This window comes from Sminthopsis crassicaudata, chromosome 1 (assembly GCF_048593235.1).
Source record: "Sminthopsis crassicaudata isolate SCR6 chromosome 1, ASM4859323v1, whole genome shotgun sequence".
Taxonomy (NCBI): domain Eukaryota; kingdom Metazoa; phylum Chordata; class Mammalia; order Dasyuromorphia; family Dasyuridae; genus Sminthopsis; species Sminthopsis crassicaudata.
In genome coordinates this window covers 401,584,870-401,606,978 of record NC_133617.1, presented here as the reverse complement: position 1 = coordinate 401,606,978, position 22,109 = coordinate 401,584,870, and the positions used below count along the sequence as shown (strand labels likewise).

Below are 22,109 nucleotides of genomic sequence, written 5' to 3'. Positions count from 1 at the left end.
CATGTTGTCATGGTGGTTAAAACCAGAACTGAATAAAAGAAGTAGAGCTGGCAGCCAGAATGTAATCCAATCTCTCTAGACTAGTGTTTCAAGGACTGGGTAGGATTGAAGGACCTGTGAAAATGTTTCATCAAGGGTAGGTCATTTTTAAAGAGAGGTGGCCATTGGTTGTGATTCTTGATTTTAGGAGTTATGTGGGACTAGAAACAATTCCTTATTTGTTGGTTGCTTTACAAAAATAATTTTCTTTTTCTTCTTCTCCTCCTCCTCCTCCTCCTCCTCCTCCTCCTCCTCCTCCTCTTCCTCCTCCTCCTTCTTCTTTTTTTTTTAAGTTTTGTTCCCTGTGTTCCCATGAATGGGAGTTTTAAGATGAAATTGTAGGGCTGAATTGATTATAGGCTCCTTAGAAATATAATAGAGCCAAGCTACTTGACATGACATTCAGCAAGGGAGCTGAATGATTTATCCATCATTCGAAGAGATTTTTAGAAAATTATTTCAGTAGTTCAGAAGAACTAGAATCATGTGGAAATAGTGCATTATAACTTGAATCCTTTCCAATTCCTGGGGAGAGTTATGATGGGGAGTAGTCTATTTCCTGGGGCCCAAGAAGTCCCTCCATGATGGGAATGAAAGGAAAAGGTTCCTTTTTCTTGACAAAAGTTCATTTGCTTTATTGGTATAGAACTGGGGTCCTTCTTTCATAGAGCTTCCAAGAATTCTAGTTTCAATATTCAAAAACTTTGTGGGTCTACATCCACTCAGAATGATAGCTCACAAGTATTCCTACCAATGTGTTACTTTTTTTTTTTTTTTTTTTTGGAGTCAGCCAGAACACATAATTAGTTCAAAGCAAACAAATTTAATGAAATAGTCTAGTAAAGAAAATTGCAATAGAACATCCCCCCCCCATGTATATAGGGTATACTCTTCCATAAATGTACATATCGTTGCTAGAGGTCAAATACCTTCAGAATAAACGTGAAAGTCCAAAAGTAACTTAGACTTCCAATGGCCTTATGCTATCTCTTTGTGTTTCTGATGAGTTCCCTGGGTCTACAACAAAATAGACTAAGAATCCTTGTCAGACACATTATTCTATTGAGTTTTTTCTCAATTTTGTTGTGCTCTGGTAATGTATAGTTTCCATTGGATACTGATCCCTGCTTCTGCCTTCTGAGATCATTTTTGGAGGAACAGCTAAGTCATTGAAGCTTCAGGTGGCTAGGGTGTAGTGACTAGAATTTAGTCCTACTAGGAGCAGGCAGAAAGTTCCATTTTTTTTAATAATAGCTTTTTATTTTCCAAATACATGCAAAGATAATTTTCAACATTCACCCTTGCAATGTTGAAAACTATCTATGCATGTGTTTTGAAAATAAAAAGCTTTATATATTAAAAAAAACTTCCCATTTGCAAAATCTTATTCCAAATTTTTCCCTTCCTTCTCCTCCCATCCCCTTCTTCTAGACAGCAAACAATCCAATATAGCTATGATTCTTCTAAACATATTTTCACATTTAACATGCTGCACAAGAAAAAATCATATCAAAAAAGAAAAAATATATAAGAAAGCAAATAACCAAAAAAAGGTGAAAATATTATGTTGTGATCCACATTCAGTCCTCATAGTTCTCTCTCTGGATGCAGATGGCTCGCTCCATCACAAGTCTATTAGAATTGGCCTGAATCACCTTATTATTGAAAAGAGTCAAGTCCATTGCAGTTGATCATCACATAATCTTGTTTCTGTGTATAATGTTCTCTTGGTCCTACTCACTTCATTCAGTATCAGTTCATGTAAGTCTTTTCAGATTTTTCTGGAATCAGTTTGCTCATCATTTCTTATAGAATAATAATATTCTATTATATTAATATACCATGATTTATTCAGCCATTCCCTAACTGAGGGGCATCCACTCTGTTTCCAGTTCTTAGGCAGATAGTTATTCTGTCAAGCCTAATTTAAAAAAAACAAACAAGAAAAAACCATAGTGCTCTGAGGATAAGATTAGTTCTTTCCTTTTTGACCTCATTGTTTGAGTGGAGATCCAAGCTTTTAGTTCCCAAATAACTATCTATTTTAGGGATAGAAACTCTTAGATATTTCTATATTCCCCAAATCCTCTGAACTTGAAGAAAAGATTAACTAAGGGGCAAGTGAGAATTCTCCACTGATAGAGATCAGCTTCAAAATCTGCTTGCTTTAGTGCTATACTTTGGCCAATAGAAAATCTCAGTCTCCTTACAGATATGATGTGGCAACTTGGGGTGTGTCTTAGAAGGATCATTTGAAGGAATGATGAATATTTATTGAAAGACTGGGGAGAATGTCCAGGATCTCAGTTTTCAAATATCTGAAGGGCCATTATACAAAGGAGGAATTAGATTTGCTTTATTTCATCCCCGTTCAAGGAAATGAAAAGGTGATTCAATATAAGGAAGACTTTCCAACATGAGTATTGCACTTAGGAAGACCTAAATTCAAATCCAACCCCAGACGTGTATTAGCTGAGTGATCCTGGGCAAGTCACTTAATTTAAACATCTGTTGATCATAATTTCCTCATCTGTAAAATGAGGATAATAATAGTACCTGGTTCCTAGGGTTTGGGGATGAAATGAGATAATGTATGTAAAATGCTTTACAAATCTTAAAGTGCTATATCATACTATTATTATTGTTAGAGGGCAGACAGCCAGGTGGGTGGTTCAGTGGATAGAGTTTTCCGCCTGGGAGTCAAGAACTCTTTCTGAGTTCAATCTGGCCTCAGACATGTACTATCTGTGTGACCCTATTTCACCCTATTTGCCTCATTTTCCTCATCTGTAAAATAAGTTGGTGAAGAAAATGGCATACTATTCTAGTAACTTTGCCAAGAAAACTCCAAATGGGATCACAGAATGTTGAACACAACTGAAAACAGCATCATTAGAGGTGATTCCCAAAGGGATTTTTTCCCCTGAGGCAATTGGGATTAAGTGTTTGTAAATTAGTAAGTGTTAAGTGTCTGAGACCAAATTTGAACTCAGGTTCTCCTGACTTCTGGGTTGGTGCTCTATCCACTGTGCCACCTAGCTGTTCCTCCCAAATTGATTTTGTTATAAAGTAGGAGAGGGGTGATAGAAAGAAGAGATAAAGCCTCTTTAAATAGAGGCTGGTTGAACATTCTTTGGGGATGGGACGTTGTCTAATGGTAGCAATAGGAAGAGGAGAGGTAAAAAAGGAAAAAGAAATTTACATGATGACTTTATTGCATATTTAAAAGGAATAGCAAGCTGTGCATAATCTATTACAGTTTCATGTGCAATCATCATTATATTATACTATGTTATAGAAATGCTTGTTTTATCCCATAAATTAAAAATAAAACCTTTTAAAAAGAAGAGTAAGAGATCATATTTTATATATAGAGTGGACTAAACAGCCTCTGGACTCCCTTTCAGCTTGAAGCTTTGGGATTTAAACAGATTGGGGGATTGTAAAATCTTTAAATTTATATAAAAGCTTTTGGTGATTCAGCTCCTACCAGTGAAATGAGAAAAATCAAAGGATCTTTAGTGAATACCACACTGGCATTTTATAGCAAGTCATCTCTCTAGGTTAACACTTGTACTTTCTCTGTTCCAGTTTTATAACCTTGAAGCATCTGACATTTAATAGAAAATTCAATACTGGTCATGTGATAGCTTTCTATTGATGGATACCTTGTGATTTGGATGTGGGTTAAAGGCACCTCTGGTGATAGCTGACTGCTGAAGACGTCAAAGTGGAACACGCACCAGGGGGCAAGAACTATTTTTTCCCCCTTACTTATGTAATGTATCTCTCAGCCACCCCCGTTCTCAGAGGAATTCAGACTGTTCCTTACTTTGACTTCAAAGCAATGATTTGCAAGGATGAAATGAAAGAAGAGAGCCTCTGGTGGTGAAATTTCTTAGTCCTCTAGAAAGTAAAAAATCACAAATGATAAAGCCTCTGAGAAGCCCAATTTGAGAAATGTACAGTTCTTGATAGCCACTTTAACTGTCTCATTTGCCTAGATCAAACCAGTATTGGACTAGATGGAAACATGAGGTTCTTTTCAGCTCTATGGTTCTATGACCTTTAGACACTTTTCTCAAATTCCTTTCTCTATGTTTGAATGAAGACAAATAATTATTTGATTATTCATATTTTTATGTAAGAGGAAAGGGGCTCTTCTCTCTCTCCCATTCCACTCCACTACTCTACTAGTCCCAAGTCTACAAGTTACTTGTTCCTGGTAGTATCTACTCTTCCCTACTCATGAGATTCCTCCTTCTGGTATTAGATAGGCACATCCTCCATGAAAGGCTAGATGTGTTCCTAGAATTTGGTGTTGAATATTTGGATACAAACCTTCTTCTTCTTTTTAAATTCCTTTTTTTTTTTTTTTTTTTCTGAGGCTGGGGTTAAGTGACTTGCCCAGGGTCACACAGCTAAGAAGTGTTAAGTGTCTGAGACCAGATTTGAACTGTGGTCCTTCTGAATTCAAGGCTGGTGCTCTATCCACTGTGCCACCTAGCTGCCCCTAACTTTTTATTTTCAAAATGCATGCAAAGATAATTTTCAACATTTCTCCTTGTAAAACTTTGTGTTCCAAACTTTTCTCCCTCCCCTCTCCCACCCTCTTCCGGCTAGACAGCAAACAATCTAAGTCAAACGTGTGCAATTCTTCTAAACATATTTCCATAATTACCATGCTACACAGAAAAACAAGATCAAAAAGGGAAAAAATGGGAAAGAAAAAAAGCAAATAACAACAAAAAAGGTGAAAATATTATGTTGTTATCCATATTAAGTCCCCATAGTCTTCTCTGTGGATGCAAAAGCTCTCTCCATCACAAGTCTATTGAAACTGGCCTGAGTCACTTTTTTGTTGAAACAAGCCACGTCCATCACAATTGATCAACACATAATCTTGTTACTGTGAACAATGTTCTCTTGATTCTACTCACTTCACTTAGCATCAATTCATATAAATCTCTCCAGGCTTTTCTGAAATCAACCTACTAATGGGATATATATATCTTTAAAGAAACAGCCTTCTAAATGGCAATAGGTAGGAACAGTGGAAAAGACACTATGAGTTCTATACTTTACACTTTGGGTACAATAAATTTTAATGGGCTGGCTTGGGAATCTAATTACCTATTACAACACTTTCTATAAAAAATATGTTCTGGATTCCTTTGGGAAAGTAATCTACTCAGAGACTAGAGGATTGTTTACATACATAAAAGATAACTAATAATAATAATAGTAATAGAACTTCACATTTTTATGGTATTTAGTGATTTTTAGTGAGGTTCCACAAAGATCCTTTCATTGAATCCTCTTAGCAACCTTATAAGGTAGACAGAAATTCTTTCCTTCCATTTTATAGGTAAAAAAATTAAGAACCATAGAGATTAAGTAATTTGGTTGAGGTCACACAGTGATATCTGGTTTGGTGCTCTACTAGATTTTGTTAGTTAGCTGTGTGATCTTTTGTTGTCCTTGTTTTAAAAAATACATCCCACGTGCACATGTATACACACGTGCTGTATGCCTTTATTGTTTTAATATAGTTTCTAAGCTTCCAGTAGGTTATATACTTTTATAGTTCTGTGTCCTCATTTTGTCACAATTCTCTTTTCCAAAATTGAATGTTTCTTTTGATTTTCCCTTTCTCATCACAATGTGGGATTTAATTGTGTTGTGATCACTATTCCCTAATTACCCACAATTACTTTCCTATACTAGGTTCTTCATTATCCAGGAAAGAATACTAGCTCACATTTATATACTTTTATTGTTTACTGAGCACTCTGTTCATAACAATTCTGTGAACTAGGTAGTGTAAGTATATTCACCCCTATTTTATAGATGAGGAAACGAATATTCAAAGAATTAAACTAATATTCATTCCATAAATGCTAAAGCTAAAGCCTACATTTAGATTTTCTGACTTTTTATAGAGCCATGAGTCTAACATATATGCCTTTTTTTCATTCTAAAAATGATTTGTTTTGGGAGATCATGATGTTTATAATGGGGATTTATTTTTGTCAACTGCCTTACCATTCAATATCACATCATTTTAAATTCACTTGCTTTGATGGATCTCATTATTGTAAGTTTTCCTTGTCATACTGCTTGTTACAAGTCATCCTCACCTTTTTATCCCTGTCCACCTATTTCTCTTGCTTCTCCAAGTATTCAATGTGCCAATGGCTTCCTTTAGATTTCTTAACATTGGTTATCAAGAGAATATGTGAGCTGCCCACTAATTATCCCTTAATAGTTGGTTGCTCATGTAACATATATTGGTCCTACATCTGTTTAATTATATCTTTTTAAAAATTATATTTTAGTGTATTTTCTTATGAATCATGTTTGAAGAGTAAAATCAGAATAAAAGGGAAAAACAATAAGAAGAGGAAAAAAAAACAGAAAAAAGAGAGAGAAAAAGTGAACGTAGCATATATTGATTTACATTTCCGTCTCCATAGTTCTTTCTCTGGATACGGCTGGTGTTTTTTCCATTCAATATTTATTGGTATTGCTTTAGATTACTGAACTGCTGAGAAGAATCAAGTCTGTCATAGTTGAATATTGTCCAATCTTGCTATTATTGTGTATGATTTATTCCTAGTTCTGCCTGCTTTGCTCAGCATCAGTTCATGTAAATCTTTTCAAGCCTTTCTAAAATCAGCTTTCTCGTCATTTTTTATAAAACAATAATATTCCATTATTTTCATATACCATAACTTATTCAACCATTTCCTAATTGATTGACCTCTATTTCTTTTTCTTTTTTTTCTTGCTTTTTGTTTTTGTTTTTGTTTTTTGCTGAGGCAATTAGGGTTATGTGACTTGGCCAGGGTCATACAGCCAGGAAGTGTTAAGTGTCTGAAATCAGATTTGAACTCAGGTGAGGCCTGGTTCCCCTCATTGTTGAAAAGAGCCATGTTCATCAGAGTTGATCATCATATAATCTTGCTGTTGCTGTTTACAATGATCTCCTGGTCCTACTCATTTCACTCAGCAACAGTTCATGTAAGTCTCTCCAAACTTCTCTGAAATCATCTTGTTGATCGTTTCTTATAGAACAATAATATCCCACTACATTCATATACCATATGATGGGCATCCACTCACTTTCCAGTTTCTTGTCACTACAAAGAGGGCTGCCACAAACATTTTTTCATATGTGGGTTCCTTTTCCATGTTTATGATTTCTTTGGGAAATACAAGTAGAGACACTGTTGGATCAAAGGGTATGTACAGTTTGATAGTCCTTTGGGCATAGTTCCAAATTGCTTTCCAGAATGATTGAATTGTTTCACAATTCCATCAACAGTGCATCAATGTCCCAGTTTTCCCATGTCCCCTCCAACATTCGTCATTATTTTTTCCTGTCATTTTAGCCAATCTGAGAGGTGTGTAGAGGAACCTCAGAATTATCTTAATTTGCATTTCTCTAATCAGTAGAGCACTTCTTCATATGACTAGAAATGATTTTAATTTCTTCATCTGAAAATTGTCTGTTCATATCCTTTCACTCCACATAAAAACAAAAGACTAAAAGGACTCATAAACAAATAAGGAAAACACAAAGTAATAAAATTACGATAAACTTCCCCAATATGAACCTGAACCTGGGCTTACCATCAAGGCAACCCTTGATATTTCTGTGGATCCTCTTTATCAGATGATTCCACATATTCTATCTCTGTCAATCACCTCTGCCCAAAAGGCTTGTAATAATATCTTGTGATTTAGGCTCATCTGAAGGTAAACTTACTTTAAGAGTTGCATAACCTGCAGTGTTTGAATAATTACTCACTGTAATAGTGTGATGGTGAGGGTGGTAAAATCCAGATCTCTCTCTCTTTTTTTTTCCCCCCTGAGGCTGGGGTTAAGTGACTTGCCCAGGGTCACACAGCTAGGAAGTGTTAAGTGTTTTAGACCAGATTTGAACTCGGGTCCTCCTGAATTCAAGGCTGGTGCTCTATCCACTGTGCCACCTAGCTGCCCCTTCAGATCTCTTGATTTGCTATGTTGTAGCTTTAGTCCTTCACCTTCTGGTGATCTTTTTCTCTCCCCACATTTGTTTACTGAGCACTCTATTCATAACAATTCGGTGAGCTAGATAGTTTAAGTATAATCACCCTTATTTTATAGATGAGGAAATGGATATTCAAAAGATTAGTTTAATATGCGATCCATAAACAGTTGGATGCTGTTCTATCCTTGAGACCAATCAAAATAAGTTGAATATCTCTTGAATATGACAGCCTTATAAAGACTGTTATTTCCCCTAAATCCTCCGAAATGATCCTTAGTTGAATTAAGGCATAATCTCAAGATCCTTTACTGGTTAAAATTTTGTCAACATTTACCAGATGATCAAAGTCTTTCCTAAAATGTGCCACATAGAGTTGTTCCCAAAGCAGTCTGACCAGAGTAGTGTATAGCAGGACTTCTCGTACCGTCCCCTTTTTTCTCCAGAAGGTTCAATGCTGAAATTTTCAAATTTAGGTAATTCATGAGGTAATCTAAAAAGCTTGTACTTTGCAGAAAATATTCCTTCTCAGGCCACAATACTGGATTACATTTTCTAGGAACTCAAATCCCCATTCTTCTACACAGAAGATTGTAAGTTCATAAAATTTTTCCATGAATTATCCTCTTGGGTCCTGTATATGAACACATAAGGCCTCCCATGTGTTATTGCCTTGGCTCTGTCCATCATATCATGGATGAGAAAGTCTATGTGCTTACTGCCTCAAGGTTATCATTCCTGGGATGGGGCAAGGACTAGGAGATCATATATATTGGTAATGAATTTCCTTCTCTAGGACCAAACCTATTTTGTTGAATCCTGGTCTCTTTTCTATATAGGAAAAGTGGAAGAAAAAAAAGACTTTAATAAGAGACCAAGATTGGGTTGTTATTCTTATTAGTAGATTGTAACACCTATGACAAGAATTCAGTCTCTGGAATCTCAAGGCAGCCAACTAATCATCTCATTCCAGCCATAGTAGTTTGTATCCTCCAACAAAATATCAGTGCACATATGTGTTCTCCAGGTTGTTTCACTCCTCAGATGCTTCCAAACAAAGTCTCATGCCTGTAAGCTTATCAAATTTATCAATGATTTTTCTGCTCAGTCCTTACTTAAAATGAGTTCACATTTTAACTAAAATCACTAAGATAATAGGCACTGCTGGGCTAGCAAAGTTTTCACTCATCATTTTGGTTTGCCTTGAGGTTCACTGCTCTAGGATTACTTGATATGTCAGTGATGGAAGTAACTTCTCTGGGTCTCCCATTACTGTTTCTTCACCCCTACCTTGGCTACTATGAGGAAAGTTACTACCTATAGAATTATAATTATAGAAATGATTATGGCTTTAAAGTCAAAGGATTTTCCTCAGTAAGGGGTAAGTAAAAGGGCACCCATTGTACAAATGAGAACCAAGTAGGGAACAAGTAATTTATTCCCACACAGAAAAGCTATAAAGGATCCTTGAATAATTAGAGCCAATTCCTGTGACTAATCACACTACTAGTAGAATAATTTGGAAGGCTAGTATTCAAGCCTCATTGGTACATAAATAGTTGAGGGGTTTTTGTTGTTGTTGTTGTTGTTGTTGTTGTTTTTGCAAAGCTGCTAATGAGCCAGTTCACATTTGTCCATTCGAATACCAAGCACAAATTTCTTTTAAGGATCTCCTTCTCTAATAGGGATTCTTTCCTTGTTGCAATCCCAGTCTCATTACTGTTGTTGCAACTGCAACATCTTTGATAAATGATGTATTTGTCACAGGCATTTGCAGGCCTTCCATGACCATTCAGTATTCACAAGATGAATCCAAGGAGGGACAAAAGACACAGGGATAAGCCTGGCTAGTAGAATCTATCTTCCATGGAGCCTAGGAGGCCCTTGTCATATTCTAATTAAAGATTATAGAAAGCTTCTTCCTTCATTAATCTCTTGACCAGAATCACCAGAAGCTGCCTCTTCTCTAAGATAGGGTACCCAATCTTGTCAAAGATGAGGAACAGTGTTGGGAGGAAACTCACTCTAACAATGAGTCATAAACAGTGAGAAGCAGGCAAAGGATATTGGTGTGTGTTCAAGCATGTGGAACATGGTCCTCTGGGGGCTGTTAGAAAATATCTGTGTATTCTCCAAAGTGGGGGGCCTAAAATTCTAAAATAGGGTTTTAGACTATGCCTTTATACTGAATTTAACAATTTATTACCTCTCCTGGTTTTCACTTTGGAAAATTTAAAATTTGGATCTTATAGCTAGCTATATGGATTAACTAGTTTGGTTCATTTTTTCCCTTCTCCAAATTAGACCACCAGGAACCAAGCCTGTGAGGTTCTGAGGCTTTGTGTTCTCAGGGATCATGAATTCTCAACTTTACCTCAACTATTTTCCACCCTGAACCCACACCTTTCCACTCTCCTCTACTTCTTGCTCTAAGCAAAAACTCAGAACTCTGCCCAAAGGGCTATCAAGCTGTGCATACTCTTTGACCTAGCTATATCCCAAAGAGATCATAAAGGAGGGAAAGGGACCCACATGTACAAAAATGTTTGTGGCAGCAAGAAACTGGAAACTGAGTGGATGCCATCAATTGGAGAATGGCTGAATAAGTTATGATATATGAGTGTTATGGAATATTATTGTTGTACAAAAAACAATCAGCAGGATGAGGCTTGGAGAGACTTACATGAACTGATGCTGAGTGAAATGAGCAGAACCTGAGCTTATTGTACAAAGTTACAACAAGATTATACAACGAGCAATTCTGATGGAAGTAGCTTTTTTCAACAACGAGAAGAGTCAGGTCAGTTCCAGTGGTCTTGAATTGACGAGAGCCATTTACACTCAGAGAACTGTGGGAACTGAGAGTATATCACAAAATAGCATTTTCACACTTTTTGTGGTGTTTTGCTTGATATTTTCTTTCTCATTTTTTTTCCTTTTTGACCTGATTTTTCTTATACAACAAGATAATTGTATAAGAATGTATGCCTAAATTTAATTTTAACATGTATTTTTACCATGTTTAATATATATTGGCTTACTTGACATCTAGGGAAGGGGGTGGGGGAAAAAGGAAAAATTGAAACACAAGGTAATTTTCAAGGATCAATGTTGAAAAATCATCCTTGCATATGTTTTGAAAATAAACTTCAATAAAAAATAAATAAAATAAAATAAAGATAAATAAAAAATACTGATAACTATAACAAAATTCATACTCCCATTGCTTCTGGTATAGGTATGACAATAGACTATATTATTGTCTCACTCCCTATCTTTGTGACTTTCCATACCATAACTCTCTTCATTGGTCATTATATATATATATATATATATATATATGTAGAATAAATACAATATAAATAAAAGGTATCTGAGAAGAGAGTTGGGAGAGACTAAGAGAATCTGCCCACAGAAAACACATTTTCTTGTTCTTAAATTTATTCACTTTTTTTTTTTTTTTTTTATTGCAGGTAGATGAAATCCTTGGGGATCAACCTGAGTTGAAGGAAAAAGTATTTGCAGTTTTGAAGCAGTATGCTTCAGAGAGAAAAGTGGACTATTTAGCTTATGCTCTTTCTATGATACTCATCAATGAAGACCATCAGATGCTCATTGACAACATCAGGTACATTGGTGATTTGAAGTAGAGGATATGGGGCAGTAGCATAGTCAAAATACAATTTCCATCACAATTAATAATTATAATTTGTTTTCATAAAAAGTACTTTGCTTTTTCAATATACTTTCACAATCATCACTTTAAAAAACATATTTCTTTTTCCCAGTTATATAAAAAGGAAGTCTATTTTGAATTAGAAGGTTAGGAGACTAGTTTTGTTAGAGCAATTCAATTTCTACCTTTGGGCTTCAGTTTCTTTACTTGTTAAATAGCTCTAAGATTTGGTGTTCTACTTCAGTAAATATTTATTAGTTGCTTACTGTATGTAGAGCTCTATGAAAGAAACTGAGGGAGGATTTGGGGTTAGGAGTCCAGAGCTATGATTCATTAGTGTAAACTAATGTAAACTGGGATTTGGAGAGGAGGGGCAATAAGATTAAATGAAGGTCCCTGCACTAATGAACCTTAAAGTCAAGGCAAGGCAACAAGCATTTATTAATCCCTTATTATGTGCCAGATATGCTGGAGATATAAGTACATACTATGTACTAAGTGCTGGAGGATACAAACACAAATAAAAGAAAGACTGTCCCTGCCTCAAGGAACTTACATTCCAATTGGAAAAGATAATACTCAAAAAGGAGAAATAGAGACAGATAGACAGACAGACGCATACATACATATTTAGGGACACATACAAGATGAGTGATGTAGTGATTAGAGTGATAGATTTGAAATCAGAAAGAACAGGTTCAGATCCTGCCTCAGATACTTCTTGGCTTTGTGACCCTAGACACGCTCCTTTATATCTTTGAGCCTCAGTTTTCCCATCTGTAAAATAATGGATTTGGATGAGATGAATCTAAGGTTCCAAAGTACATGATCTAGTAAAATAAATTTTGGAGGGAAAAAAATCTCACTTCAAGGGATTGAAAAATGAATGGAAGGTGAGTCAAGGTCAGCAATAATGAGTTTGCTCCCACTTTTTAAAAACAAAGAATTTAAAAATTATTCTGGTCTAGCTAGGTTATCCATCATGCTAATAAAACTGACTGGGAAAATAGCATTGAAACAGTGAAATTTTTAATTGGGAGAGAAATGAATAGGAAAATAGAAGAAAAGGGCAGTTTTGCACATTTTCTTTTCTTTTTTATGATTAAAGTTTTATTGTTGCCTTTTGTTTTTGCATTAGAGTCACATTTGACTTTACTTCAACACTTATATGTACACATATCCAACATATGCTTTCCCCTCCACCATACCACTCCACACACAGACCCATGCATACCTCCACCCCAAAGTGCTTTATTTCTGAATTTCAGCATATAGTCTTCTTCCATCCCAAGGAGCATTGTGTGGATCAAACAAAATAATACATTTATATTGGCCTTCTTGTCCTGGTGGATTCTTTAGATCAGCAAGCTTGAGAATCATCAGATCTGTGAGAATGAGGGCAAGTATACTCCATGCACCATGTTCACTCACTAGAGATCATTCCTGAAATGCATCCTCTCCTCCCTGCTGCAATTCAGAATCCCCAGAAACCGCAATTCTCAGCCTAAGCACCTTCTCTTACCTTGGGTCTTTCTTAAGCCTCCCCAGTTATCCAAATTATCCCATATTCATTTTGTATGTTTGTTTCCCCTAACAGAGTGTAAGCCCCAGCACCTAGCAGTGAAGGAACATACTATATAGTAGGTGCTTAATAAATGCTTATTGATTGATCCAAAAAGAACTGTCATTACCCCTTCCAAAGGCCAAAGCATGATTTCTTCTGACTAGAAAAAAAAAAAAGTACTCCAATATGGGGTGGATAACCAAACCATATAACTGTATAACTGGCACCTAGTAAGGCAAAAAGGAGGGTGCATCTGTTGACTGACAATTTTTTCTCACTGTTTCCTAAGCTTTATAAGAGACAATATAGTGAAGAGCAGTGCTGTCAAATCCAAGCAAAAACAGGAACCATAAACCCTACTTAAGGCCTGGCAAACTGCATATAGATTCAGAAAACTACATATTAACACTTATCTACATTCTATTAACTATTTCCCAATTACATTTAAATCTGGGAATGTTGTGAGCAGCAAGGAGGCCTGCTAGGAGGTATCCTACCATGTGGTGGATGAAGAACTGGCCTCAAAGCCAGGGAGAACTGAGTTCAAATTCTGTCTGTAATAAAATGTGTGACTTTTCCAAGTCACCATCTCTCAGGACTCTAGGCAACTCTTTAAAATTATAAATTGCAGAGAAAGTGTAGAGTTGTCTAAGTAGTTTACATATAGAGTAGGAAAGAGGCAAAGAGTGCTCCTTTCCAGAGACATCTTGCCTGAGTTAAGTTGGGAGCTCAGAAATCCTATTCTAAATTAGGACATGGTTGGCAGAGGTTAGGGAAGGGCAAGTATTATACCATGGCAGGGTTCCAAGTCTGACCAAAAAAATCCAGAAACTAGGTATCTCTAGAAATAAAATAGTGAATTGGTAGGAACCCTAGGTTGTGAAGGGAGCAAAGAGCAGGTACTTTTATTTTCCCACTTCCTTGGCAGCTATAGTTTGGCCTGCAAGGGTTTGAAAACCAAAAGCCACCCCCCACAAAAGGGTGGGGTGAATTTCTTATTTTTTCCCCAAATACATGTAAAGATAGTTTTCAGCATTCATTTTTATGAGACTTTGTGTCCAAACTTTTATCCCTCCCTCTTTTTCTTTTTTTTTTAATTTCCATACCCATTTAAAAAATTAATTTTATAATTATAACTTTTTTTTTTTTTACAGTACATATGCATGGGTAATTTTTTACAACATTATCCCTTGCACTCCCTTCTTTTCCGAATTTTCCCTTCCTTCCCTCCCCTCCTCCCCTAGATGGCCGGCATTCCCATACATGTTAAATATGTTATAGTATATTCTAGATACAATATATGTGTGCAGAACCGAATTTTTTTGTTGTTGTTGTTGCATAGGAAGAATTGGATTCAGAAGGTAAAAATAACCTGGGAAGAAAAACAAAAATGCAAACAGTTTACACTCATTTCCCAGTGTTCCTTCTCTGGGTGTAGCTGATTCTGTCCATCATTGATCAATTGGATCTGATCCACTTCCATCAGAATACATCCTCATACAGTATTGTTGTTGAAGTGTATAGTGATCTCCTGGTTCTGCTCATTTCACTCAGCATCAGTTGATGTAAGTCTCTCCAAACCTCTCTGTATTCATCGTGTTGGTCATTTCTTACAGAACAATAATATTCCATAACCTTCATATACCATAATTTACCCAACCATTCTCCAATTGATGGGCATCCATTCATTTTCCAGTTTCTAGACACTACAAAAAGAGCTGCCACAAACATTTTGGCACATACAGGTCCCTTTCCCTTCTTTAGTATCTCTTTGGGATATAAGCCCAGTAGTAGCACTGCTGGATCAAAGGGTATGCAGAGTTTGATAACTTTTTGGGCATAATTCCAGATTGCTCTCCAGAATGGTTGGATTCTTTCACAACTCCACCAACAATGCATCAGTGTCCCAGTTTCCCCACATCCCCTCCAACATTCATCATTATTTGTTCCTGTCATTTTAGCCAATCTGACAGGTGTGTAGTGGTATCTCAGAGTTGTCTTAATTTGCATTTCTCTGATCAATAGTGAGTTGGAATATCCCTTCCTCTTTTTCTCCCTCCCTCCCTTGTAATGTTCTCTTCTCTAAAAATATAATTGTTCTCTGGGAGGAGGTTTCTTGGGGAGCTTCTAGAGGCAGCCTTAGTTTCAATTCAGTAATCACCCCAAATGTAACCAGGAGTTAAAAGTCCAGATGCTTTATTGTGTCCTTCAAAATCCTGAATCTTTTCCTGGGCCTAGTTAGCTTTCTTAGAGGCCTATCTCTCTCCTTAGTTCCTAAGAGCTCTTGTCTGAATGTCTCCAGCCAGCACAAAGGTGGAAGTTAGAATGACTCTTGATTCCTCCTCTCAGAAAGTGGGCTTGTGGGTGTCAGTGGGCTTGTGGGAGCTCCTTAAAAGTATGCTCTCTTAAAGGTGTGAATCTTGTGGAATTCTAATAAGTATATTACTGCAATAGAAAACTGTTAAATACCATACTAAATTAGATAATTATTGTTTCCATTCCATTCCAATGATTTAGCACCTTGTGAGAATTCTAACACTTCCTTCCCCAAAACATAGTTTAGAAATGAAGCCCTTATCAGAAGCGCTGGTTGTAAAATTTTTTATCCCCATTTCTGCTACTCTTCTAATTTTGGTTGCATTGATTTTGTTTGTAGAGAATTGTTTTAATTTATGTAATCAAAATTTTCCATTTTGCATTTCACAATATTCTCTAGTTTCTTAGTTATAAATTCCCTCCTTCTCCACAGATCCAACAGATAGAGTATCCCTTGCTCTCCTAATTTGTTTATAGTATCATATAAATCATGAACCCATTTCTACTTTTTCTTGGTATAGGGTATTCGATATTGGTCGATACCTAGTTTTTGCCATATTATTTTCTAATTTTCGGTGGGTCAAGTTTCCTGCAAAGGCAAAGCTACCTTCCTGAAAGGGAATTAGTTCAGGAGAAAAAAACCCAACCTAGATTGCTCTGAAATTCTAAGCCTTACCTTTGGTAATTTATTGATGTGTTTTGTTTTTATATTACCTAAATTTTTCATTCCCCTACTCTCTCAGAGATTCATCCCATACCAAAAAAACAAAACAAAACAAAAAAAAAACAAAACCCCAAGAAAACAGATCAAACATTCAGAAGCTCTGATCCTTCCTGTTCTTATTGTCAGTCTGAAGACAGTATCTGAATGGGGGAAAGGCTGGTGCCCTCATTAGATTTTCTTACAACATCTACTGCTTTTAGGTCATTACTCAGACATCCTTATAATCAAGAGAAGCAAATTAGCATTTTCAGTACAATGATCAAAACAACTCTAAAGGACCTATGATGAAAAATGCTCTTCATCTCCAGAAAAATAACTTTTTTAAACTTTATTTTTCTTGAGGATTAGGGTTTTGTTTTGTTTTTTGTTTTTGGTCTTTATTTACTTCTACAACATGACTAATATGGAAATGTTTTGTATGACTACACATGTATAACCTATATCAAATCACTTGTTTTTCAATGGTGGGAGGGTGAGGAAGGAGAAAGGGGGAAAATTGGGAACTCAAAGTTTTAAAAACAAATGTTAATTTTGCTTTTATATATAAGTGGGGGGGGAAATAAAATGCTAAATAAATTCAGAAAAAAAGAAAGAGTGCCTGACAGACGGTTAGGATTCCAAAAATAAATAAATAAATAAAATCCCAGAAATTAAAAATAAAAGTCTGATTATCCACAGTTTCCACATCCACAAACACCCCCTCTCCTCCAGCTCTCTGCTTTTGCATAGGAATTTGGGGTTTCTCAGACTAAGTGGCAGAACAGCCACCCTCTCTACTGACAATAAGTTTCTTCACTAGGAACTCCATACAAAAAATAAATTATTTGTCTCAGCACCACCAAAATCCTCAAAGTATCTGAGGCTGTTTCCTTACCACATCCCTTCTATCTCTGTCCCTACTCAGTTCACACAGGCCATGGGTACCTTGTGAAAGAAAGTCCTTTGCAAATCATAAAGAATTATCCAAACATAACATATTTTTATTTGTGATGATTATTTCAGCATATTCCTATAATCTTTGCAACTTCTAAAGTAGTTTCTGTCCTAGTTATAGCCCAAAGTAGAGGTAAGGAGCAGGAAGAATGCAGCTGAAGTTTACTTTGGACTCCATTATTGTTACTATTCAGACATATAAGGCTTCTCCAATGATAGACACAATACTTGGGAAGCACATATAGCCAGGGACACTAGACACCTAGAGCTGAGCTTTTCGTATACAAAGAAATCTCTTGCTTGCCTTCTTTTCCTTATAACAGGCCAATCTATAACAAATACCTTTCAGAAACTCTGGCAGTCCCTGCTTTTACTGGTTACCTATATATAAGCAGCCTCGGAGTGGGAAAAAAAGCTAGTGCCCTCATTAGTCACTGACAGGTCATCATTCAGCCTTCATTGTAATTGAAAGAGTTATCAGATCAGCTTTCAAATCTCCCCCACTTTGTAGCCATGTTACTATCTATGGGCAAGTCATTTAATGTCTCTATACTTCAGTTTCTCCAATTAAAATAAATTTGCACCACCTACCTCACAAGGTAGAAGAAATGTCTGCAATAATAAACTCTTTGAATAGCTATTATTATCGATCACCCTTCATTTTGTTCCCCTAGAATTCCTTTATTTCCTCTGCCCCATCTCTGTTCTGTTAATGCTGCACCCCTCCTGAAATGATGCTGTCAGGCACCCTGCCCGAGCTTTCTGTATGGGCATTTGTTGTTTGCAGAGCAATGCAGCAGATAAATGCTCACTTTAGCTGCTACCAGGAACAGCTGCCTGATTGGATCTTTCTACTGCCCTAGCTCTATTTATTAGGATCCTGCTGTTGCCACAGCTTGACTTTTTTCCTTTGATGGTCTCTTTTTACTCGCCCCCCCCTCGAAATTCTCCTCATGATTTAACATTCATTGCAAGGTATTTGTTTGCAACACATCTCCTGGACTCAGCGCAGACCCAGAGCTCTCTGCTTGATGTGTCTTTTGCTTCCATAGCCACTGGAGCTTCTCCCTTTTTTTCTCCCCCTTATCCCCCACATGTGGATTTCTACCCATTCATGCACTCATCAGCTCTTAACAGATAATGATTTGCTAGCATTTCCCAATCTATTGGCTTTCTTGGCACCAGGGATCCTGCATGGATGGGGTTTAGCCCTCTGCTGCCCTGTAGACTCCAGTGGGGTAGCCACAGTGTTCAGTGGTAGTTTTGTACCAGAATGGAGATATCTGGCACAAGCAGGAAGTAAAGATGAGCTGTCTTGGGTGAGTAGTGATCCAAGTCCTTTTCTGGGAAAATTTAGAGTAAAAAAAAAAATGAAGTTATTTTTACAATTTAATTTTGGGGGAGGTAATTATGTACTCTGCATTGTAAAGCTTGCTCAGTGAAAGGTAATTAATGTGTAACCCTATCCTGGCCAATGCTTGGAGAGAGGGCTGGACAGAGAACTGATAAATTGCAACCTGTTTCCAAACCTAAGTGTAATGTCTTATTCTGGAATAGTCCTTTTTTAAGTACTAAAAATGCAGTCCTTCTAAATGGAATAGGAAAGATTTACATGGAATGAATTTGAAGTGAGAGTTCTACGGTTCTTTTCATCTCTAATATTCTATGTTCTTTGTAACCAGATTCTCATGAGTCTCTCTCATTCTGTGTTCCAAATCCCTTTGCAGCAACCTTGTGTTCTTTGTTCCAAATTGCCTTGCAGCTGTTCTGGTCTATGTTCTTTGTTCTAAATCCCCTTGCAGTTCTACCATTCTGTGTCCTATGTTTTCAGTTTTTTTCAGCTCTAACATTCTCTGGTCTCTTTTAAAGATTCCTTCCAGCTCTTACCATTCTATATGCTTGGGACCTTTTAGTACTAGCTTTCTATGATTTTTGAAGTCCTTGGTGGATTCCACTTCATCAATAAACTTGTTGGGAAGTGGAGTGAAGGCTAGTTTTGGAGTTTGGTCACTTAGGAGTCTCTCCTTCCCCAAGAAAAATTTGAGTTTCTTGAGGAATGTTCTTATCCTTGAAGTCAACCTTTTAATGATGGTTTAAGAACAATCAGTCCCTTCCCATCCCCCTAGCTTGTTGAACATGACAGGAAAATTGCTTGAGATGTTATAGTAGGAGAGACTTAGAAACCATCTGTGCTGCCAGATGGAAATTTTTACTTAAGCAAGTAGGGTGTCAGTGTGGTGGATTATGTGTTGTGTGGGGGTGGGGTATAATGAGACTTGCTTCTACATGTAACATTTGATTTCTGTTTCTTGCAAAACTGGTGGGAAAATTCACTGGAAAGATCTGATGTACTAGAAATTTAGAACCCCATCTGGAAGAATTGACTCATTCAAATGCCTACACGTGCATTTACTAGGCTAAATCAGTAGTCACACAATTGCAATTGTTTCTCATATTCGTTCCTTCATTAGTTCATTCATTCACTTAAGAAATGTTTATTGAGTACTTACTTTACACAGTGCTAAGGGAGTACAACGATGAATAAGACAGTTTTTGCACTCTAAAAATAAGTATATTAATAAACTATATGTTCATACAGATTTAAGCGTTACACAAATTCAGAATGATAATTCTGTGAGGTGGCTGGTGAGAGGAGCACTTGGAGTCTAAGAGTAGGTGACTTGTTCACAGTTACCAACCTATTAAACATTAGAGGCAAGATTTGAATCTGGGTCTTAGGCCTTCTTTCTGTATACCAAACAGTCTTACTGTACTTATAGACTACCTGGGGAGCTAAGACCCACCCCCTCCACACCCACAGAGATTGTGATTGAGATTGCCTAGAGGTAATGGTACAGATATTAAATGAACATTCAAAGGAAGACATGGTTGTGGCTTACAGTGGCCTCAGAAGGTTCAATGTAGGTGGTGGCAGTAAAGTTAAAGCACTAAGAACAGGTAAGATTTAGATAGGTGAGATGAGGAAATTGCAGGTGATAGAAATAGCTTGGGCAAACACAAATAACTCCTTTATATAGTGCTTTAAGGTTTGTGAAGCACTCTTCTTTACAGCAAGCAAGGAAGTAAAGTAAACAGGACAAGTATCCCGAGGTTGTGAGAAGTCAGTGAATTACCTAGGATTGCTCAACTATTTAGATAAGGGGCTTCCCCATTGTCACATAGCTAGCAGAAATCTCATTGTGACTTCCCCTGAGCCACTTCTCAAGCCTGAGATAGAGGCAGCTGGATGACACAGTGGATGGGATACCAGACCTGGAGCCAGGAAGATTCATCTTCTCAGGTTCAAATCTGACCTCAGATACTTACTTGCTGTGTAATCCAGTTTGGTTCAGTCTAGTCCTTTAATCTGACAGTTAAGTTAACAGAGGCCTATATAGGGTAAATGACTTGACTTCTATAGGTAGTTTTAGAGATGTGATTCAAACTAACATTATTTTGTTCTAAATCCAGTGACCTTCCATGGTGCTGTGACCACTCTCTTGACAGATGATATGCCATAACTCCTTCCCACCTCATTAGACAGTCTTGTCAATTTGCTAAAGTCTATTAAAAAAAGATTTATAACCTCTTATAAACATATCTAGTATGTTTCCAAATAATACATTCAATTTATTTGCAAGCCCAATCTTTAAAAAAAAAAGTAAGCTATTTTAGAGTTGGAACTGATGGCCAGGATAGTCCCCTTTTTTTTTTTGTCAAGAAAGGGAGAAAAATGACCTCTTGAGAGAAAAGCATTGGCTTTGGAAGCAGAAGATCAAGTTTGAATGCCAGTTCTGACACAACCTGTATGTTCTTGAGTAAATCACTTATCACCTTGGGCCTCAGTTTCCTTATCTGTAAAATGAGGCTTTGGAATCCATGATCTCTAAGATTCCTTTAGGCTCTAAAGCCTAGGATAATCTCTGGTGGTCTCTGAAAAAGTAATTGTGAATGATCAAGTTAGAAATTAGAAATTTGCATTCTACAGGAGGGCTTTGTTTGGAGATTATGGTTTTAATTGTTTTAGCTTTTCCGAAATAAAACAAAGCCAATAATGTTTTCTATCAGGCAAGGCTTTTTTCTTTCTTTCTTTTTTAAATGTTCAAATCAAAAGGGGCTATAAAGACAGGAGACCTAGGTTCAAATCTCAGCTGTATTTGCTAGTTATGTAACTTTAGCCATGTCACTTAACCTGAGATTCTTTATCTATAAAATGAGGAAATAGGACTAGATCTTTAAATTTATTTCCAGTGCTCTTAATCCTATAGATCTCTTTCCCTTCTTCCCTCCCTTCTTTCCTTCTTTTCCTCATTATGTGCTCACCTTGTACACACACTAGGTTTGGGATTATGGAGAATGTAAAGTCAAATGAGAGAGCTCCTGCTTTCAGGTTAACAGAGGAGATGAGATATATGGGTAGATTAACCGTAGCACAAAACAGAAGAATATGGTAAGCACTTGAACAAAAGAGGTATAAATATAATGCTCAGGGAATTGAGGAGAGATTACATATATAACATATCATTTATATAGTGTGAATATATATACAAATGTTAGAGTGAAACATGAGAAGCTGGAGTGCTACAGTTGGAATCTAGGAAAACTTGGGTTTCAAATCTTGCCTCTGAGGGCAGCTAAATGATGCAGCAGATAAAGCATTGGCCCTAGAATCAGACACTTACTAACTGTGTAACTCTAGACAGATCCCTTAATCCCAAAGGCCTCCAATCCTCTTCCCTTAGCCCCTCTTTTCCTACCTCTACCCACCCAACTCCCACAAAAAATGCCCAAATCCTTCCTCTGGTACTCAACTAGTTGTGTGATT

General features: G+C 36.7%; 1 protein-coding gene across 7 annotated transcripts in view; it reads left to right on the top strand.

The window, feature by feature from the left end:
* The window catches only part of GRID2IP (Grid2 interacting protein), a 149,376-nt gene that overhangs the window by 28,692 nt on the left and 98,575 nt on the right, over positions 1-22,109 (top strand). For 5 of the 7 annotated variants that reach the window (XM_074280034.1, XM_074280033.1, XM_074280032.1 and 2 more), the window contains exon 1: positions 11,573-11,699. In XM_074280034.1, the coding sequence (XP_074136135.1) occupies positions 11,653-11,699 (47 nt within the window). In that variant the 5' untranslated portion in view covers positions 11,573-11,652. Of the gene's footprint in view, positions 1-11,544; positions 11,700-18,096; positions 18,604-22,109 lie in introns of those variants that run through there. The other 2 variants (XM_074280038.1, XM_074280037.1) reach the window with 2 other exon arrangements.